Source organism: Oncorhynchus nerka, linkage group LG12, assembly GCF_034236695.1.
Source record: "Oncorhynchus nerka isolate Pitt River linkage group LG12, Oner_Uvic_2.0, whole genome shotgun sequence".
In the NCBI taxonomy this organism is placed as follows: Eukaryota; Metazoa; Chordata; class Actinopteri; order Salmoniformes; family Salmonidae; genus Oncorhynchus; species Oncorhynchus nerka.
Window position 1 is genome coordinate 84,932,302 of NC_088407.1, and position 22,002 is coordinate 84,954,303.

The 22,002-nt window shown below is 50.9% G+C and overlaps 1 protein-coding gene across 2 annotated transcripts; it reads left to right on the forward strand.

Annotated features, from left to right (window-relative positions):
• The first annotated feature begins 1,692 nt into the window (after positions 1–1,692).
• On the forward strand, positions 1,693–20,873 carry LOC115119879 (solute carrier family 22 member 13-like). Of its 2 annotated transcripts, XM_065025892.1 has the most exons (10): positions 1,696–2,257; positions 4,262–4,362; positions 4,531–4,685; positions 4,840–5,008; positions 5,637–5,739; positions 5,839–6,212; positions 6,396–6,613; positions 6,724–6,832; positions 9,203–9,453; positions 20,004–20,873. In XM_065025892.1, the coding sequence occupies exons 1-10, from the start codon at positions 1,970–1,972 to the stop codon at positions 20,129–20,131; spliced, it is 1,896 nt and encodes a 631-aa protein (XP_064881964.1). In that variant the 5' UTR covers positions 1,696–1,969; the 3' UTR covers positions 20,132–20,873. The 2 variants fall into 2 exon arrangements, with proteins under 2 accessions (XP_064881965.1, XP_064881964.1); XM_065025893.1 differs by lacking the exon at positions 20,004–20,873 and having other exon boundaries at positions 1,693–2,257; positions 9,207–9,355.
• Positions 20,874–22,002: the final 1,129 nt, after the last annotated feature.

Consider the following 22,002-nt stretch of genomic DNA (forward strand, 5'->3'; position numbering starts at 1 on the left):
CTACCTGTACGGACACCCCACGGAGCTCCACTATGTCTACCATGAATCATGGGCGTGGCCTTAATGTGTAGATGTTTCTTCATTCCTTGGTGGATTTTGTTGTTGTCTTTATGCGTCCCTGTCGATTGTAGTCCTAATGAATTCCTTTGATGCTTGCCTTGTTCTTCAATGCATTCCCTTGCCTTGTTCTTCAATGCATTCCCATGCCTTGTTCTTCAATGCATTCCCATGCCTTGTTCTTCAATGCATTCCCTAGCCTTGTTCTTCAATGCATTCCCTAGCCTTGTTCTTCAATGCATTCCCATGCCTTGTTCTTCAATGCATTCCCATGCCTTGTTCTTCAATGCATTCCCATGCCTTGTTCTTCAATGCATTCCCTTGCCTTGTTCTTCAATGCATTCCCTTGCCTTGTTCTTCAATGCATTCCCATGCCTTGTTCTTCAATGCCTTGTTCTTCAATGCATTCCCATGCCTTGTTCTTCAATGCATTCCCATGCCTTGTTCTTCAATGCATTCCCATGCCTTGTTCTTCAATGCATTCCCATGCCTTGTTCTTCAATGCATTCCCATGCCTTGTTCTTCAATGCATTCCCTTGCCTTGTTCTTCAATGCATTCCCTTGCCTTGTTCTTCAATGCATTCCCATGCCTTGTTCTTCAATGCATTCCCATGCCTTGTTCTTCAATGCATTCCCTTGCCTTGTTCTTCAATGCATTCCCATGCCTTGTTCTTCAATGCATTCCCTTGCCTTGTTCTTCAATGCATTCCCATGCCTTGTTCTTCAATGCATTCCCATGCCTTGTACTTCAATGCATTCCCTAGCCTTGTTCTTCAATGCATTCCCATGCCTTGTTCTTCAATGCATTCCCATGCCTTGTTCTTCAATGCATTCCCATGCCTTGTTCTTCAATGCATTCCCATGCCTTGTTCTTCAATGCATTCCCATGCCTTGTTCTTCAATGCATTCCCTTGCCTTGTTCTTCAATGCATTCCCATGCCTTGTTCTTCAATGCATTCCCATGCCTTGTTCTTCAATGCATTTTGTGGGATTTATCGTAGTTTTCATTCGCAGTGAGCTGTTTTATGCTCCAGTGACTTTCACATTGATGTCTGTATTTGAAGTAGCCCTTGATAGCGTTTCTTATGCAGCTATTATGCACTGTTACACAAGTAGGCCAAACGGGTCAATGTAGCCTATGTATGACGAGGTTGAGAAGTACATTGTACACGCCAATCCGCACGCCAGACCTAATATAAACTTAATATTGAGGTGATAATGTCTGGGGGGACATTTCATTAGTTTTTTTGCTGTTCTCTAAATAGCATTTTAGAGTTTTAAAATGGTGTAGAAGTAAATGTGTTTCAACTGGAGTTTTTTTTTCTACACACCCCACTTCACCCCCCCCCCCTCTTAAAAAACGCAGCTCCCCAAACTACTTCCCGTAGCCTTTTCCCATGCCAATAAAGCCCCTCTTCCTTTTTTATTAACTAGGCAAGTCAGTTAAAAACAAATTATTATTTACAATGGTGGTCAACAGCCTCGTTCAGGGACAGAACGACAGAATTTTACATTGTCAGCCCAGGGATTCGAACCAGCAACCTTTCGGTACTGGCCAAATGCTCTAACCACTTGGGTACCTGCCGCCTCGAATTGAATTGAGAGAGACAGTGAATGGGAAGGAGAGAGTAGAGACGTGAGAGAGAGAAGGAGAATTGAAGTTGTGTAGTTCTAGAGAAGGTATAGGTTTAGGTAACCTTGTCCTCTGGAAATCTGGTGCACGACACTAGATTATAGGTCCAGACCACGACGTCACGATTTGTTATGATTAGACTTTGCTGTTTCAGCACTTCTTCCGCCGAGGAGTCAGTTGACTGGGAGTTCTTGGGAGTTTTACGATCAAACCAGTCCGGTGACACCGCGAGAGAGGCGGTAAGCAGAGAGAGATAGTGAAAGAGAATCGCCTACTACTATGGCTCCGTTGCAGTTCGCGGTGTACTGGCGTCTCGCGCTCATATTCTTCTTCATGGCGTTTCTCTTCTTCCTCGACCTCTTCGCCGTTAGCAGAGCAACCTCCTCGTGCAATAACGTCCCGGGTGAGTTACCGGCCGCTAGTCGAACCTTTGGAGAATTATCTTCTAGTGCCCATACACAGAACTGGACTACATGGGAGGTGCGCGAGGTAAACGGATCACTTTTACAGCTATTGCTACCGCAACAGGATGAGGTTACGGGTGGGAACGACACGGAAAGAGAGAATGTGAGTAAACCGCAAAAGTTTTACCTGTTTCTACATGATTGGCAGTTATTATAATGGTCTAAATCAGTGTAAACATCAAGAAGCTGCATGTACAACCTGGGTTTCACAGACCCAGTTGAATCCAGCTTTAGTTTATTAACAGATAGTATATAATGTCATCAACACTGATTAGGCCGCATTGCATTCCTCCTGTTTGTACTCCAACTTCCCCTCGAAAAACAATTGATGAGTCAATGAACACTTAATCATAGAAATAGCCGGGGTAACCTGGTTACAGAGCCATCTACACACTCACTGACCAAGTAAACACTCCCAGAATGTATGTCAGATGTATCACTGTGTGTGTGTGTGTTAGGAAACAACCAGTTTGATTATTAGTCATAGAGACATGATATACTGTAATGGGTTACACAGTGGAACGAAACGCTTCCTCCTCGACAACGGAACGAAATGCTCCCCCCTCGACAACGGAACGAAATGCTCCCCCTCGACAACGGAACGAAACGCTTCCCCCTCGACAACGGAACGAAACGCTTCCCCTCGACATCGAAACGCTTCCCCTCGACAACGGAACGAAACGCTTCCCCCTCGACAACGGAACGAAACGCTTCCCCTCGACAACGGAACGCTTCCCCTCGACAACGAAACGCTTCCCCTCGACAACGGAACGAAACGCTTCCCCTTGACAACGGAACAAAACGCTTCCCCTCGACAACGAAACGAAACGCTTCCCCTTGACAACGGAACAAAACGCTTCCCCTCGACAACGGAACGAAACGCTCCCCCTCGACAACGGAACGCTTCCCCTCGACAACGGAACGAAACGCTTCCCCTCGGCAACGGAACGAAATGCTCCCCCCTCGACAACGGAACGAAATGCTCCCCCCTCGACAACGGAACGAAATGCTCCCCCCTCGACAACGGAACGAAATGCTCCCCCCTCGACAACGGAACGAAACGCTTCCCCCTCGACAACGGAACGAAACGCTTCCCCTCGACATCGAAACGCTTCCCCTCGACAACGGAACGAAACGCTTCCCGCTCGACAACGGAACGAAACGCTTCCCCCTCGACAACGGAACGAAACGCTTCCCCTCGACAACGGAACGCTTCCCCTCGACAACGAAACGCTTCCCCTCGACAACGGAACAAAACGCTTCCCCTTGACAACGGAACAAAACGCTTCCCCTCGACAACGAAACGAAACGCTTCCCCTTGACAATGGAACAAAACGCTTCCCCTTGACAACGGAACGAAACGCTCCCCCTCGACAACGGAACGCTTCCCCTCGACAACGGAACGAAACGCTTCCCCTCGGCAACGGAACAAAACGCTTCCCCTCGACAACGGAACGAAATGCTTCCCCTTGACAACAGAACGAAACGCTTCCCCCTCGACAACGGAACGAAATGCTTCCCCCTCGACAACGGAACGAAACGCTTCCCCCTCGACAACGGAACGAAATGCTTCCCCCTCGACAACGGAACGAAATGCTCCCCCCTCGACAACGGAACAAAATGCTTCCCCTCGACAACGGAACGCTTCCCCTCGACAACGAAACGCTTCCCCTCGACAACGGAACAAAACGCTTCCCCTCGGCAACGGAACGAAACGCTTCCCCTCGGCAACGGAACAAAACGCTTCCCCTCGACAACGGAACAAAACGCTTCCCCTTGACAATGGAACGAAACGCTTCCCCCTCGACAACGGAACGCTTCCCCTCGGCAACGGAACGAAACGCTTCCCCTCGGCAACGGAACGAAACGCTTCCCCTCGGCAACGGAACGAAACGCTTCCCCCTCGACAACGGAACGAAACGCTTCCCCTCGGCAACGGAACGAAACGCTTCGCCCTGGAACAACAATAGAAAGTAAGTGACTAAAAGGAGTGTCACATGGTAAGACGTTTCACAACAGGGAAATATCGTCAATATCGCCCGGGGCTGAGGACATAGAGCTAGATTACTAAGACATTATCTGGTACAAACGTCAGGGTGTGTTACAGGGTACAGTGTGTATGGATCCGGAGGTGATGTCGTACAGTCAGACCATCTACATGACTGGCCTTCTGCTGGGATCTCTGTTCGGAGGAGCTCTCTCTGACAGGTGAGACTCTCTCTCTCACACACACACACACACACACACACACAGTAAATCATACACTGTAACACATGTAAGGTGTGCGTGTGTGTCTGTGTGTGTGTGTGTGTGTGTGTGTGTGTGTGTGTGTGTGTGTGTGTGTGTGTGCGCGCACGCGCGCGCACGCGTGACTAGGTACGGTAAGCGAGCAGTGCTGCTGGTGTGTGTGTGTGTTAATGCCGTGACTGCTGTGCTGCCGGCAGTCCTTCCTCACGCCCTCCTCTTCCTCACCCTGCGCTGTCTGGCCGGGGTCTCCTGCTGCTGTATCAATATCTGCAGCTTCAGCCTGGGTAAAGAAAACACACACACACACACACACACACACACACACACACACACACACACACACACACACACACACACACACACAGTAAATCATACACTGTAACACATGGAAGGTGTGTGTGTGTGTGTGTGTGTGTGTGTGTGTGTGTGTGTGTGTAGGTGTGGAATGGAGTCTTCCCAGGTATCGTATTTGGCCCCCGGCCCTCCTGTCCTTCTCCTTCAGCCTGGGTATGATGGCGTTGGCACCGCTGGCGTACCTTACACACACCTGGACACAGCTACACCTGGCACTGGCCGTACCACAAATCCTCTCTCTGCCTCTCTACTAGTGAGTAACACACACACACACACACACACACACACACACAGCTACACCTGGGACTGGCCGTACCACAAATCCTCTCTCTGCCTCTCTACTAGTGAGTAACACACACACACAGCTACACCTGGGACTGGCCGTACCATAGATCCTCTCTCTGCCTCTCTACTAGTGAGTAACACACACACACACACACACACACACACACAGCTACACCTGGGACTGGCCGTACCACAGATCCTCAGTCTGCCTCTCTACTAGTGAGTAACACACACACACACAGCTACACCTGGGACTGGCCGTACCACAGATCCTCTGTCTGCCTACCTACTAGTGAGTAACACACACACACACACACACACACACACACACACACACACACACACACACACACACACACACACAGCTACACCTGGGACTGGTCGTACCACAGATCCTCAGTCTGCCTCTCTACTAGTGAGTAACACACACACACACAGCTACACCTGGGACTGGCTGTACCACAGATCCTCTCTCTGCCTCTCTACTAGTGAGTAACACACAGTGTTCAGAGTTGACTATAGTGTGGTATTCTTATGCAAATAGGAATGTAGTTTGACAGAGAAATAATAATGATAACTCTCTCTCTCTCTCTCAGTTCTATTCCTGAGTCTCCTCACTGGCTGCTCCTGAAGAGGAGAGCAGAGACTCTGGAGGGGTATAGGAGACACAGTCCTGAGGACAAACGCTTTCTAGACCTGGTACAAACACACACACACACACACACACACACACACACACACACACACATCAGTGTTCCCTAACCCAACTCAAGCCTGTCTGTGGTCTTTCTGACCTAGTTGTTGGACACAGAGGGGAAGGACCTGCAGGAAGTCCACCTGGAGACACACCCACTTGAGACTGGCACACCTGACAGTGAGACACACCCACTTGAGACTGGCACACCTGACAGTGAGACACACCCACTTGAGACTGGCACACCTGACAGTGAGACACACCCACTTGAGACTGGCACACCTGACAGTGAGACACACCCACTTGAGACTGGCACACCTGACAGTGAGACACACCCACTGGAGACTGACACACCTGACAATAAGACACACACACCAAAGGCAGACACACAAACATGGGAGGAACACACACTTTCCCACTGCGGACACATGAGAAGTCCCACCATCCTACTGCGCCTGGTCATCTTGAGTTACATTGGGTAGGTCAGTGTGTGTGTGTGTGTGTGTGTGTGTGTGTGTGTGTGTGTGTGTGTGTGTGTGTGTGTGTGTGTGTGTGTGTGTGAGAGAGAGGCTGTCAGATTCTACCTCTGTATTCTATTTGACAGGTCTGTTCTACAGTATTTGTCTGATGCGTCTTTCCCCCCTGTGTGTGTGTGTGTTAGGTTAGCATCAGCCCTGACGTACTACGGTATCTGTATGAATGTCGGGCGGTTCGGGGTGGATGTCTTCCTGGCTCAGTTCTTCAGCGGCCTATCAGAGGCTCCCTGCCTGCTCGTCCCATTCCTTTTGGCTCGCTGGGGCAGACGCCCAATCAGCATGCTATCCCTGTTCCTCAGTGGCTCCTTCTGCCTGCTGTCCCTGCTCGCATCACGCTTCTACGGTAAGCACGCACACACACACACACACACACACACACACACACACACACACACACACACACACACACACACACCTCCAGTGATCCAACAGTGTGTGTGTGTGTGTGTGTAGCTGTCCCAGGGTTGGTGATGACTCTGGCCCTGGTGGGGAAGCTGTGTATGCAGACCACTGTGTTTGTCTCTGTACTCTACGGCATCGAACTCTTCCCTACGCTCATCAGGTACGGAGTGTGTGTGTGTGTGTGTGTGTGTGTGTGTGTGTGTGTGTGTGTGTGACCCCTGATGTATAGCTAGTGTTACAGGACTGGTCAGTCCCTATCTCATCCAAGGAGACACACAGCACTGATGTAGTTCCCTCATGTCTTGTTCATCCTGCTGAGACAAGCAGCTCTGATCTAGTTCCCTCATGTATTGTTCATCCTGCTGAGACAAGCAGCTCTGATCTAGTTCCCTCATGTCTTGTTCATCCTGCTGAGTCAAGCAGCTCTGATGTAGTTCCCTCATGTCTTGTTCATCCTGCTGAGACAAGCAGCTCTGATGTAGTTCCCTCATGTCTTGTTCATCCTGCTGAGACAAGCAGCTCTGATCTAGTTCCCTCATGTCTTGTTCATCCTGCTGAGACAAGCAGCTCTGATCTAGTTCCCTCATGTCTTGTTCATTCTGCTGAGACAAGCAGCTCTGATCTAGTTCCCTCATGTCTTGTTCATCCTGCTGAGACAAGCAGCTCTGATGTAGTTCCCCTCATGTCTTGTTCATCCTGCTGAGACAAGCAGCTCTGATGTAGTTCCCCTCATGTCTTGTTCATCCTGTTGAGACAAGCAGCTCTGATCTAGTTCCCTCATGTCTTGTTCATCCTGCTGAGACAAGCAGCACTGATGTAGTTCCCTCATGTCTTGTTCATCCTGCTGAGACAAGCAGCTCTGATGTAGTTCCCTCATGTCTTGTTCATCCTGCTGAGACAAACAGCTCTGATCTAGTTCCCTCATGTCTTGTTCATCCTGCTGAGACAAGCAGCTCTGATGTAGTTCCCTCATGTCTTGTTCATCCTGCTGAGACAAGCAGCTCTGATGTAGTTCCCTCATGTCTTGTTCATCCTGCTGAGACAAGCAGCTCTGATCTAGTTCCCCTCATGTCTTGTTCATCCTGCTGAGACAAGCAGCTCTGATGTAGTTCCCTCATGTCTTGTTCATCCTGCTGAGACAAGCAGCTCTGATCTAGTTCCCCTCATGTCTTGTTCATCCTGCTGAGACAAGCAGCTCTGATGTAGTTCCCTCATGTCTTGTTTATCCTGCTGGGACAAGCAGCACTGATCTAGTTCCCCTCATGTCTTGTTTATCCTGCTGAGTCATAGGTGACATTAATACATGCTCTGCAAACAGAGATAGACACATCATCTATGAATCAATTATCACCCATGTGTGTACACTACCATTCAAAAGGTCACTTAGAAATGTCCTTGTTGTGTCCAAATGTTTCCATTTAAAACAACATCAACTTAATCAGAAATACAGTGTAGACATTGCTAATGTTGTAAATAACTATTGTAACTGGAAACGGCTTTTTTTATGAAAATGGAATATCTACATAAATGGGCCTCTGTACGCCTATCAGAAACCATCACTCTTGTGTTCCAATGGCACCTTGTGTTAGCTAATCCAAGTTTATCATTTTAAAAGGCTAATTGATCATTAGAAAACCCTTTTGCAATTATGTTAGCACAGCTGAAAACCGTTGTCCTGATTATAAAGAAGCAATAAAACAGGCCTTCTTTAGACTAGTTGAGTATCTGGAGCATCAACATTTGTGGGTTCGATCACAGGCTCAAAATGGCCAGAAACAAAGAACTTTCTTCTGAGACTCGTCAGTCTATTCTTGTTCTGAGAAATGAAGGCTATTCCATGTGAGAAATTACCAAGAAACTGAAGATCTCGTACAACGCTGTGTACTACTCCCGTCACAGAACAACGCAAACTGGCTCTAACCAGAATAGAAAGAGGAGTGGGAGGCCACGGTGAACAACTGAGTAAGAGGACAAGTACACTAGATTGTCTTCTACGCCTGCATTGCTTGCTGTTTGGGGTTTTAGGCTGGGTTTCTGTACAGCACTTTGAGATATCAGCTGATGTACGAAGGGCTATATAAATACATTTGATTTGATTTGTCTAGTTTGAGAAACAGACGCCTCACAAGTCATCAAATGGCAGCTTCATTAAATAGTACCTGCAAAACACCAGTCTCAACGTCAACAGTGAAGAGGTGATTCTGGGATGCTGGCCTTCTAGGCAGAGTTCCTCTGTCCAGTGTCTGTGTTCTTTTGCCCATCTTAATCTTTTCTTTTTATTGGCCAGTCTGAGATATGTTTTTTTCTTTGCAGGACTTGTGAGGAGTCTGTTTCTCAAACTAAACACTCGAATGTATTTGTCCTCTTGCTCAGTTGTGCACCGTGGCCTCCCACTCCTCTTTATATTCTGGTTAGAGTCAGTTGAATTATTACTGTTATCCTATCAACACAGCAAGTATGGTGTGTGTGTGTGTGTGTGTGTGTGTGTGTGTGTGTGTGTGTGTGTGTGTGTGTGTGTTGTGTGTTTCAGACAGAAGTGTGTGGGCTTGGTGTGTCTGTGTTACAGGGTGGGCTGTATCCTGAATGCGGTGATCAGTCCTAGAGGAGAAACCATCCCATTGGCCGCTATGATCCTTTATGGGAGTGGCCCCATTGTTGGGGCGGGACTATGTCTGTTTCTACCGGAGACCAGTGGTGTGCCGCTCCCTGATTCGCTGGAGGACTGTGACAAACAGCCCAGTCTTCATCTACCAGCCTTCCCTTCCCTTTGGTCTTCAGAGGGTGAGAGACCCCTGATGTGTGTGTGTGTGTGTGTGTGTGTGTGTGTGTGTGTGTGTGTGTGTGTGTGTGTGTGTGTGTGTGTGTGTGTCCTTACTGCAGTGGTCACCAACCTTTTCTGAGTCAAAATGTCAAGCTTTTAGCTTTTATTATTTCATTTAATTTTATAATGTTTTATTTTTTAATATGGTGCCTGCATCTGATGGTCAGTCTCAGCGGAGGGCTGAGAGCAGCAGACTGAGGGTCAGTCTCTCAACATCCCTCCGCTCTCCCTTTCCTCCGCTGACACTGACCAACAAGGGACACTATCTTCCATCTGATGGTCAGTCTCAGCGGAGGGCTGAGAGCAGCAGACTGAGGGTCCGTCTCTCAACATCCCTCCGCTCTCCCTTTCCTCCGCTGACACTGACCAAAAAGGGACACTATCTTCCATCTGATGGTCAGTCTCAGCGGAGGGCTGAGAGCAGCAGACTGAGGGTCAGTCTCTCAACATCCCTCCTCTCTCCCTTTCCTCCGCTGACACTGACCAACAAGGGACACTATCTTCCATCTGATGGTCAGTCTCAGCGGAGGGCTGAGAGCAGCAGACTGAGGGTCCGTCTCTCAACATCCCTCCGCTCTCCCTTTCCTCCGCTGACACTGACCAAAAAGGGACACTATCTTCCATCTGATGGTCAGTCTCAGCGGAGGGCTGAGAGCAGCAGACTGAGGGTCAGTCTCTCAACATCCCTCCGCTCTCCCTTTCCTCCGCTGACACTGACCAACAAGGGACACTATCTTCCATCTGATGGTCAGTCTCAGCGGAGGGCTGAGAGCAGCAGACTGAGGGTCCGTCTCTCAACATCCCTCCGCTCTCCCTTTCCTCCGCTGACACTGACCAAAAGGGACACTATCTTCCATCTGATGGTCAGTCTCAGCGGAGGGCTGAGAGCAGCAGACTGAGGGTCAGTCTCTCAACATCCCTCCTCTCTCCCTTTCCTCCGCTGACACTGACCAACAAGGGACACTATCTTCCATCTGATGGTCAGTCTCAGCGGAGGGCTGAGAGCAGCAGACTGAGGGTCCGTCTCTCAACATCCCTCCGCTCTCCCTTTCCTCCGCTGACACTGACCAAAAAGGGACACTATCTTCCATCTGATGGTCAGTCTCAGCGGAGGGCTGAGAGCAGCAGACTGAGGGTCAGTCTCTCAACATCCCTCCGCTCTCCCTTTCCTCCGCTGACACTGACCAAAAAGGGACACTATCTTCCATCTGATGGTCAGTCTCATCGGAGGGCTGAGAGCAGCAGACTGAGGGTCAGTCTCTCAACATCCCTCCGCTCTCCCTTTCCTCCGCTGACACTGACCAACAAGGGACACTATCTTCCATCTGATGGTCAGTCTCAGCGGAGGGCTGAGAGCAGCAGACTGAGGGTCCGTCTCTCAACATCCCTCCGCTCTCCCTTTCCTCCGCTGACACTGACCAAAAAGGGACACTATCTTCCATCTGATGGTCAGTCTCAGCGGAGGGCTGAGAGCAGCAGACTGAGGGTCAGTCTCTCAACATCCCTCCGCTCTCCCTTTCCTCCGCTGACACTGACAAACAAGGGACACTATCTTCCATCTGATGGTCAGTCTCAGCGGAGGGCTGAGAGCAGCAGACTGAGGGTCAGTCTCTCAACATCCCTCCGCTCTCCCTTTCCTCCGCTGACACTGACCAACAAGGGACACTATCTTCCATCTGATGGTCAGTCTCAGCGGAGGGAGAGAGCAGCAGACTGAGGGTCCGTCTCTCAACATCCCTCCGCTCTCCCTTTCCTCCACTGACACTGACCAACAAGGGACACCATCTTCCATCTGATGGCGAAACTTGAGTCAAACCGCAATATTTCTGCCTTGTGCACAAATTCATGTTGTTACTCCTATGAACAGAGAAAGTGAAATATTCCTTGATATTAAAAAAGACCCAAGCTGCTAATAATAACAACACAAGCCTATAGAGACACTTTCCTTCTCATTCATTACTGCTGCAGTGTTGGTTGTAGTGCTGAGTGGAAGTAGGGAGAATGTGCATTTGAATAGCTCATTAAAGTGTTGATTACAAAGTGTTGACAGTGCTGAGTAAGAACGTAAACATAAACTCACTAATAAAAACACCAGCCCTTTGCTCTATGCTCTATTCACCAGCCCTTTGCTCTATGCTCTATTCACCAGCCCTTTGCTCTATGCTCTATTCACCAGCCCTTTGCTCTATGCTCTATTCACCAGCCCTTTGCTCTATGCTCTATTCACCAGCCCTTTGCTCTATGCTCTATTCACCAGCCCTTTGCTCTATGCTCTATTCACCAGCCCTTTGCTCTATGCTCTATTCACCAGCCCTTTGCTCTATGCTCTATTCACCAGCCCTTTGCTCTATGCTCTATTCACCAGCCCTTTGCTCTATGCTCTATTCACCAGCCCTTTGCTCTATGCTCTATTCACCAGCCCTTTGCTCTATGCTCTATTCACCAGCTCTTTGCTCTATGCTCTATTCACCAGCCCTTTGCTCTATGCTCTATTCACCAGCCCTTTGCTCTATGCTCTATTCACCAGCCCTTTGCTCTATGCTCTATTCACCAGCTCTTTGCTCTATGCTCTATTCACCAGCCCTTTGCTCTATGCTCTATTCACCAGCCCTTTGCTCTATGCTCTATTCACCAGCCCTTTGCTCTATGCTCTATTCACCAGCCCTTTGCTCTATGCTCTATTCACCAGCCCTTTGCTCTATGCTCTATTCACCAGCCCTTTGCTCTATGCTCTATTCACCAGCTCTTTGCTCTATGCTCTATTCACCAGCCCTTTGCTCTATGCTCTATTCACCAGCCCTTTGCTCTATGCTCTATTCACCAGCCCTTTGCTCTATGCTCTATTCACCAGCCCTTTGCTCTATGCTCTATTCACCAGCCCTTTGCTCTATGCTCTATTCACCAGCCCTTTGCTCTATGCTCTATTCACCAGCCCTTTGCTCTATGCTCTATTCACCAGCTCTTTGCTCTATGCTCTATTCACCAGCCCTTTGCTCTATGCTCTATTCACCAGCCCTTTGCTCTATGCTCTATTCACCAGCCCTTTGCTCACCAGCCCTTTGCTCTATGCTCTATTCACCAGCCCTTTGCTCCTCTTGCCCTCTCTATGCTCTATTCACCAGCCCTTTGCTCTATGCTCTATTCACCAGCCCTTTGCTCTATGCTCTATTCACCAGCCCTTTGCTCTATGCTCTATTCACCAGCCCTTTGCTCTATGCTCTATTCACCAGCCCTTTGCTCTATGCTCTATTCACCAGCCCTTTGCTCTATGCTCTATTCACCAGCCCTTTGCTCTATGCTCTATTCACCAGCCCTTTGCTCTATGCTCTATTCACCAGCTCTTTGCTCTATGCTCTATTCACCAGCCCTTTGCTCTATGCTCTATTCACCAGCCCTTTGCTCTATGCTCTATTCACCAGCTCTTTGCTCTATTCGTTGACAGTCTCTCTCTCTAGTCGTGGTTTTAAACATTTTGAAATCTCACAGTACCAACTTTACTGTAGCTTTCTTTTTTGCCCGCTACGTTACTGCAGACACGGTCATCTAAGCCATCCGATTGGCCAGAGGTACACTTGATTTGCTCTCTGGGCCCACCAGGAAAGCAGTTTGTACCCATGAAACGGTTCAAAAATGGCAACAGTTTGCCTACCCTGCGCGCAGAGTGAATCAAGTGCACCTACCACCAACAGCGTGATATGAATAACAAGGAACACAAGGCTTTATCGTTGTTTTTTTTACAGAAATGTTTGGTGATCGACTAGAAATGCCTTAGAGGTGGCGATCAACTGGTTGGTGACTTGTTGTCTCTCTTCAGTGCGTCGTCAACAGCAGCTGACTGTGAAATGCTATACTCAAGAGTTCACAGGCAGCTGGTGTGTTACGTAACCTCTCCTCTTAGGTCAGCTATTTTCCCCCTTTCTCACTCTCCCTCTCCCTCTATCGGGCTGCAACGTCCCTCTTTCCGCGGGTTATGGTTCTAGGAATTGACACGGCCACTCATTTTCAGCCTACACAAATTATAACATGCATATTACCGTGTTTCCAAGTGGTGAATAGCTACAAAAGTGGTGTGAACCATTAATTCAGAAGATTAGAAATCTCTTTACAAAAACGGTTATTATATATATTTTTAAAAGTCAATGGTTCAACACTGTGTACATGGTTAGAAGGCAAAAAAACAACGAATCCCATATAGCATTGCGGTCTGTATCGTCCAATCACAGAACAGATACAAGTCACGTGGTCTGTTAGAGAACGCATGATGAAACCTTATAGCAGCTAACATGTCACGTGACTTGTATCTGCTCTGTGATTGGACGATACAGACCACGAGGCTCATGGTTAGTGAAGGTTTTGTTGCACTTTGAAACATAAACTGACGGTAAAAGCTGGATTTCTCAACTACATGTGCACCTCATTCTAGGAATTGTTTTGCAATCTCAGTAGGTTGTGGGTTAACTGCCTGTTCAGGGGCAGAACGACAGATTTGTACCTTGTCAGCTCAGGGGCTTGAACTTGCAACCTTCCGGTTACTAGTCCAACTCTCTAACCACTAGGCTACCCTGCCACCCCAATGTTTCCCCATGTTGATTTTTTTAAATGATGTGGAAACAATGTTGATTTAACCAGTTTGTGCCCATTGGGATAACCGTAACCCCCAGTCTGTGGCCAGTGGGATAACCGTAACCCCCAGTCTGTGGCCTGTGGGATAACCGTAACCCCCAGTCTGTGCCCAGTGGGATAACCGTAACCCCCAGTCTGTGGCCCAGTGGGATAACCGTAACCCCCAGTCTGTGCCCAGTGGGATAACCGTAACCCCCAGTCTGTGGCCTGTAGGATAACCGTAACCCCCAGTCTGTGCCCAGTGGGATAACCGTAACCCCCAGTCTGTGGCCTGTGGGATAACCGTAACCCCCAGTCTGTGGCCTGTGGGATAACCGTAACCCCCAGTCTGTGCCCAGTGGGATAACCGTAACCCCCAGTCTGTGGCCCAGTGGGATAACCGTAACCCCCAGTCTGTGCCCAGTGGGATAACCGTAACCCCCAGTCTGTGGCCTGTAGGATAACCGTAACCCCAGTCTGTGCCCAGTGGGATAACCGTAACCCCAGTCTGTGGCCTGTGGGATAACCAACCCCCAGTCTGTGGCCTGTAGGATAACCGTAACCCCCAGTCTGTGCCCAGTGGGATAACCGTAACCCCCAGTCTGTGGCCTGTGGGATAACCGTAACCCCCAGTCTGTGCCCAGTGGGATAACCGTAACCCCCAGTCTGTGGCCTGTAGGATAACCGTAACCCCCAGTCTGTGCCCAGTGGGATAACCGTAACCCCCAGTCTGTGGCCTGTGGGATAACCGTAACCCCCAGTCTGTGGCCTGTGGGATAACCGTAACCCCCAGTCTGTAGCCCAGTGGGATAACCGTAACCCCCAGTCTGTGGCCCAGTGGGATAACCGTAACCCCCAGTCTGTAGCCTGTGGGATAACCGTAACCCCCAGTCTGTGCCCAGTGGGATAACCGTAACCCCCAGCCTGTGGGATAACCGTAACCCCCAGTCTGTGGCCAGTGGGATAACCGTAACCCCCAGCCTGTGGGATAACCGTAACCCCCAGTCTGTGGCCAGTGGGATAACCGTAACCCCCAGTCTGTGGCCTGTGGGATAACCGTAACCCCCAGTCTGTGGCCCAGTGGGATAACCGTAACCCCCAGTCTGTGCCCAGTGGGATAACCGTAACCCCCAGTCTGTGGCCTGTGGGATAACCGTAACCCCCAGTCTGTGCCCAGTGGGATAACCGTAACCCCCAGTCTGTAGCCTGTGGGATAACCGTAACCCCCAGTCTGTGGCCCAGTGGGATAACCGTAACCCCCAGTCTGTGCCCAGTGGGATAACCGTAACCCCCAGTCTGGCCTGTAGGATAACCGTAACCCCCAGTCTGTGCCCAGTGGGATAACCGTAACCCCCAGTCTGTGGCCTGTGGGATAACCGTAACCCCCAGTCTGTGGCCTGTGGGATAACCGTAACCCCCAGTCTGTAGCCCAGTGGGATAACCGTAACCCCCAGTCTGTGGCCCAGTGGGATAACCGTAACCCCCAGTCTGTAGCCTGTGGGATAACCGTAACCCCCAGTCTGTGCCCAGTGGGATAACCGTAACCCCCAGCCTGTGGGATAACCGTAACCCCCAGTCTGTGGCCAGTGGGATAACCGTAACCCCCAGCCTGTGGGATAACCGTAACCCCCAGTCTGTGGCCAGTGGGATAACCGTAACCCCCAGTCTGTGGCCTGTGGGATAACCGTAACCCCCAGTCTGTGGCCCAGTGGGATAACCGTAACCCCCAGTCTGTGCCCAGTGGGATAACCGTAACCCCCAGTCTGTGGCCTGTGGGATAACCGTAACCCCCAGTCTGTGCCCAGTGGGATAACCGTAACCCCCAGTCTGTAGCCTGTGGGATAACCGTAACCCCCAGTCTGTGGCCCAGTGGGATAACCGTAACCCCCAGTCTGTGGCCTGTGGGATAACCGTAACCCCCAGTCTGTAGCCTGTGGGATAACCGTAACCCCCAGTCTGTGGCCTGTGGGATAACCGTAACCCCCAGTCTGTAGCCTGTGGGATAACCGTAACCCCCAGTCTGTGGCCTGTGGGATAACCGTAACCCCCAGTCTGTGGCCCAGTGGGATAACCGTAACCCCAGTCTGTGCCCAGTGGGATAACCGTAACCCCAGTCTGTGCCCAGTGGGATAACCGTAACCCCCAGTCTGTGCCCAGTGGGATAACAAACCCCCAGTCTGTGGGATAACCGTAACCCCAGTCTGTAGGATAACCGTAACCCCCAGTCTGTAGGATAACCGTAACCCCCAGTCTGTGCCCAGTGGGATAACCGTAACCCCCAGTCTGTAGCCTGTGGGATAACCGTAACCCCCAGTCTGTGGCCAGTGGGATAACCGTAACCCCAGTCTGTAGCCTGTGGGATAACCGTAACCCCAGTCTGTGGCCTGTGGGATAACCGTAACCCCAGTCTGTGCCCAGTGGGATAACCGTAACCCCCAGCCTGTGGGATAACCGTAACCCCCAGTCTGTGGCCAGTGGGATAACCGTAACCCCCAGCCTGTGGGACAACCGTAACCCCCAGTCTGTGGCCAGTGGGATAACCGTAACCCCCAGTCTGTGGCCTGTGGGATAACCGTAACCCCCAGTCTGTGCCCAGTGGGATAACCGTAACCCCAGTCTGTAGCCTGTGGGATAACCGTAACCCCCAGTCTGTGGCCCAGTGGGATAACCGTAACCCCCAGTCTGTGCCCAGTGGGATAACCGTAACCCCCAGTCTGTGGCCTGTAGGATAACCGTAACCCCCAGTCTGTGCCCAGTGGGATAACCGTAACCCCCAGTCTGTGGCCTGTGGGATAACCGTAACCCCCAGTCTGTGGCCTGTGGGATAACCGTAACCCCCAGTCTGTAGCCCAGTGGGATAACCGTAACCCCAGTCTGTGGCCCAGTGGGATAACCGTAACCCCAGTCTGTAGCCTGTGGGATAACCGTAACCCCAGTCTGTGCCCAGTGGGATAACCGTAACCCCCAGCCTGTGGGATAACCGTAACCCCCAGTCTGTGGCCAGTGGGATAACCGTAACCCCAGCCTGTGGGATAACCGTAACCCCAGTCTGTGGCCAGTGGGATAACCGTAACCCCCAGTCTGTGGCCTGTGGGATAACCGTAACCCCAGTCTGTGGCCCAGTGGGATAACCGTAACCCCCAGTCTGTGCCCAGTGGGATAACCGTAACCCCCAGTCTGTGGCCTGTGGGATAACCGTAACCCCCAGTCTGTGCCCAGTGGGATAACCGTAACCCCCAGTCTGTAGCCTGTGGGATAACCGTAACCCCCAGTCTGTGGCCCAGTGGGATAACCGTAACCCCCAGTCTGTGGCCTGTGGGATAACCGTAACCCCCAGTCTGTAGCCTGTGGGATAACCGTAACCCCCAGTCTGTGGCCTGTGGGATAACCGTAACCCCCAGTCTGTAGCCTGTGGGATAACCGTAACCCCCAGTCTGTGGCCTGTGGGATAACCGTAACCCCCAGTCTGTAGCCTGTGGGATAACCGTAACCCCCAGTCTGTGGCCTGTGGGATAACCGTAACCCCCAGTCTGTGGCCCAGTGGGATAACCGTAACCCCCAGTCTGTGCCCAGTGGGATAACCGTAACCCCCAGTCTGTGCCCAGTGGGATAACCGTAACCCCCAGTCTGTGCCCAGTGGGATAACCGTAACCCCCAGTCTGTGGGATAACCGTAACCCCCAGTCTGTAGGATAACCGTAACCCCCAGTCTGTAGGATAACCGTAACCCCCAGTCTGTGCCCAGTGGGATAACCGTAACCCCCAGTCTGTAGCCTGTGGGATAACCGTAACCCCCAGTCTGTGGCCAGTGGGATAACCGTAACCCCCAGTCTGTAGCCTGTGGGATAACCGTAACCCCCAGTCTGTGGCCTGTGGGATAACCGTAACCCCCAGTCTGTGCCCAGTGGGATAACCGTAACCCCCAGCCTGTGGGATAACCGTAACCCCCAGTCTGTGGCCAGTGGGATAACCGTAACCCCCAGCCTGTGGGATAACCGTAACCCCCAGTCTGTGGCCAGTGGGATAACCGTAACCCCCAGTCTGTGGCCTGTGGGATAACCGTAACCCCCAGTCTGTGCCCAGTGGGATAACCGTAACCCCCAGTCTGTAGCCTGTGGGATAACCGTAACCCCCAGTCTGTGGCCCAGTGGGATAACCGTAACCCCCAGTCTGTGCCCAGTGGGATAACCGTAACCCCCAGTCTGTGGCCTGTAGGATAACCGTAACCCCCAGTCTGTGCCCAGTGGGATAACCGTAACCCCCAGTCTGTGGCCTGTGGGATAACCGTAACCCCCAGTCTGTGGCCTGTGGGATAACCGTAACCCCCAGTCTGTAGCCCAGTGGGATAACCGTAACCCCCAGCCTGTGGCCCAGTGGGATAACCGTAACCCCCAGTCTGTAGCCTGTGGGATAACCGTAACCCCCAGTCTGTGCCCAGTGGGATAACCGTAACCCCCAGCCTGTGGGATAACCGTAACCCCCAGTCTGTGGCCAGTGGGATAACCGTAACCCCCAGCCTGTGGGATAACCGTAACCCCAGTCTGTGGCCAGTGGGATAACCGTAACCCCCAGTCTGTGGCCTGTGGGATAACCGTAACCCCCAGTCTGTGGCCCAGTGGGATAACCGTAACCCCCAGTCTGTGCCCAGTGGGATAACCGTAACCCCAGTCTGTGGCCTGTGGGATAACCGTAACCCCAGTCTGTGCCCAGTGGGATAACCGTAACCCCCAGTCTGTAGCCTGTGGGATAACCGTAACCCCCAGTCTGTGGCCCAGTGGGATAACCGTAACCCCCAGTCTGTGGCCTGTGGGATAACCGTAACCCCAGTCTGTAGCCTGTGGGATAACCGTAACCCCCAGTCTGTGGCCTGTGGGATAACCGTAACCCCAGTCTGTAGCCTGTGGGATAACCGTAACCCCAGTCTGTGGCCTGTGGGATAACCGTAACCCCCAGTCTGTGGCCCAGTGGGATAACCGTAACCCCCAGTCTGTGCCCAGTGGGATAACCGTAACCCCCAGTCTGTGCCCAGTGGGATAACCGTAACCCCCAGTCTGTGCCCAGTGGGATAACCGTAACCCCCAGTCTGTGGGATAACCGTAACCCCCAGTCTGTAGGATAACCGTAACCCCCAGTCTGTGCCCAGTGGGATAACCGTAACCCCCAGTCTGTAGCCTGTGGGATAACCGTAACCCCCAGTCTGTGGCCAGTGGGATAACCGTAACCCCCAGTCTGTAGCCTGTGGGATAACCGTAACCCCCAGTCTGTGGCCTGTAGGATAACCGTAACCCCCAGTCTGTGGCCTGTGGGATAACCGTAACCCCCAGTCTGTGCCCAGTGGGATAACCGTAACCCCCAGTCTGTAGCCTGTAGGATAACCGTAACCCCCAGTCTGTGGCCAGTGGGATAACCGTAACCCCCAGTCTGTGGCCAGTGGGATAACCGTAACCCCCAGTCTGTAGCCTGTAGGATAACCGTAACCCCCAGTTTGTGGCCAGTGGGATAACCGTAACCCCCAGTTTGTGGCCAGTGGGATAACCGTAACCCCCAGTCTGTGGCCTGTGGGATAACCGTAACCCCCAGTCTGTGGCCAGTGGGGTAACCGTAACCCCCAGTCTGTGGCCAGTGGGGTAACCGTAACCCCCAGTCTGTGGCCAGTGGGGTAACCGTAACCCCCAGTCTGTGGCCTGCTAACCAGAGTCCTGAACCAAATCAAATCAAATTTATTTATATAGCCCTTCGTACATCAGCTGATATCTCAAAGTGCTGTACAGAAACCCAGCCTAAAACCCCAAACAGCAAGCAATGCAGGTGTAAATGAACGCGTGTTCAATAGAAACACACATTCTGAGGAATACTGGACTCTTGTTGGTTAACGTCTCCAGCTGAGATTTGTATGTATTTCCTGACAGGTGCTCAGCGGATGCCCCAGCTGACAAAGCCTGTCCATTCCTGGGAGACCCCAGCTGACAAAGCCTGTCCATTCCTGGGAGACACAGACCCAGAGAAGCCCTCCCACAACCCACAGGATCCCAACTGACTCAAACTGCACGTACTCACACACACACATGCTGTAGATACATGTATTTTAAGTTCCACGGTGCTCAGTTGGTACAGAACACAATAAACTGGGAGGTACTACCTGAACTTTGAACACATGAACATTGCAATACATTTTGCGACGTTGTGCCCTACTGAACACGACCCTGGTTCTAGTGTTTTATAGGTCTGATCCTGTATCTCCCACAGCCTGTAGAGGCTTGCTGAGAGCGTGCTTAAACACAGACCTGTATAAACAGCTCTGCACGAAGGTTGTGTGTGTGTGTGCATTTTCTGTACGTGTGTGTTATCCTCGCACAATCATGAACCTTCCTTGCACCTTGCTGACATTTCTACACTGTGTTTCATGTCAAGTTGACTTGAGATGGGGGGGGGGGGGCTGTCTTATCATAAAGGGTGTGGTCTTGTTGCTGTATGTTTGGTATTGAAATCAGATGTCTGTAGTTATGTGTAGGAATGTTCTCCTGTCTGGTGGTAGGGTCAGGCTGTTGAAATGACCAATTGTTTCTCATGATGTGCAGTTGTGTGTTCTTATAGGCATTTGACATGCTGAGGAATGTTGTCCTGTCTGGTGGCAGGCTGGGTCTGGCTGTTGAAATGACCAATTGTTTCTCATGATGTGCTGTTGTGTGTTCTTATAGGCATTTGACTGAGGAATGTTCTCCTGTACAGCCTGTAGATTTCCTGTTCTTAGCTATTAAATTAAAAAATAGAATTTTCAATTTCATAAGAATGTGTGTTTGTCTGGCTTGGGTCTAGGGTTGCAACATTCCTATAACTTCCCCCAGGTTTCCCAGAAATCCTGGTTAGATATGTCCTGGTATTACGTGGGAATATAGCAGCAAATCCCGGAATCCTCCAACCAGGAATTCTGGGAGACCGGTGAATTCTGGGAGACCGGTGAATTCTGGGAGACCGGTGAATTCTGGGAGACCGGTGAATTTGGGGAAAGTTACCCAACCAGGGGCAAGAATCAACTATAAGGAAATTAGGGATCCTCACACGGATATAGTTTCTCCCCAGTATATTATTACCCTTGACGAAGATGAAACTGGGGAACTATATTCTGTGTGTGTGTTGGGCCCCTCATTTCTTTATCTGCACCGGTAGTTTAGGAGTTTAGGATGTGCAAGAGAGAGAGGGTTCTATGAAACGGTAAGGGGGGGGCAAGAGAGAGAGGGTTCTATGAAACGGTAAGGGGGGGTAAGAGAGAGGGAGGGTTCTATGAAAAGGTAAGGGGGCAAGGAGAGAGGGTTCTATGAAACGTTAAGGGGGTAAGAGAGAGGGAGGGTTCTATGAGACGGTAAGGGGGGGTAAGAGAGGGGAGGGTTCTATGAAAACGGTAAGAGAGAGGGAGGGTTCTATGAAACGGTAAGAGAGAGGGAGGGTTCTATGAAACGTTAAGGGGGGTAAGAGAGGGGAGGGTTCTATGAAACGGTAAGAGAGCGGGAGGGTTCTATGAGACGGTAAGGGGGCAAGAGAGAGGGGTTCTATGAAACGGTAAGGGGGCAAGAGAGAGAGCGTTCTATGAAACGGTAGGGGGCAAGGAGAGAGAGGGTTCTATGAAACGTTAAGGGGGTAAGAGGGGGAGGGTTCTATGAGACGGTAAGGGGTTACGGTTATCCCTTACCCCCCTTACCCCCTTACATTTCAACCCCCTCTCTTGCCCCCTTACCGTCTCATAGAACCCTCTCTCTTGCCCCCCTCCTTACCGTTTCATAGAACCCTCTCTCTCTTGCCCCCCCCTTACCGTCTCATAGGGTTCCCAACTAGACTACCTGGTTAAATTAAAGGTGAAATTTTAAAAAATGAGGTGAAGGTAGGGAATGAGGATTCAGACTGACAGTAGAT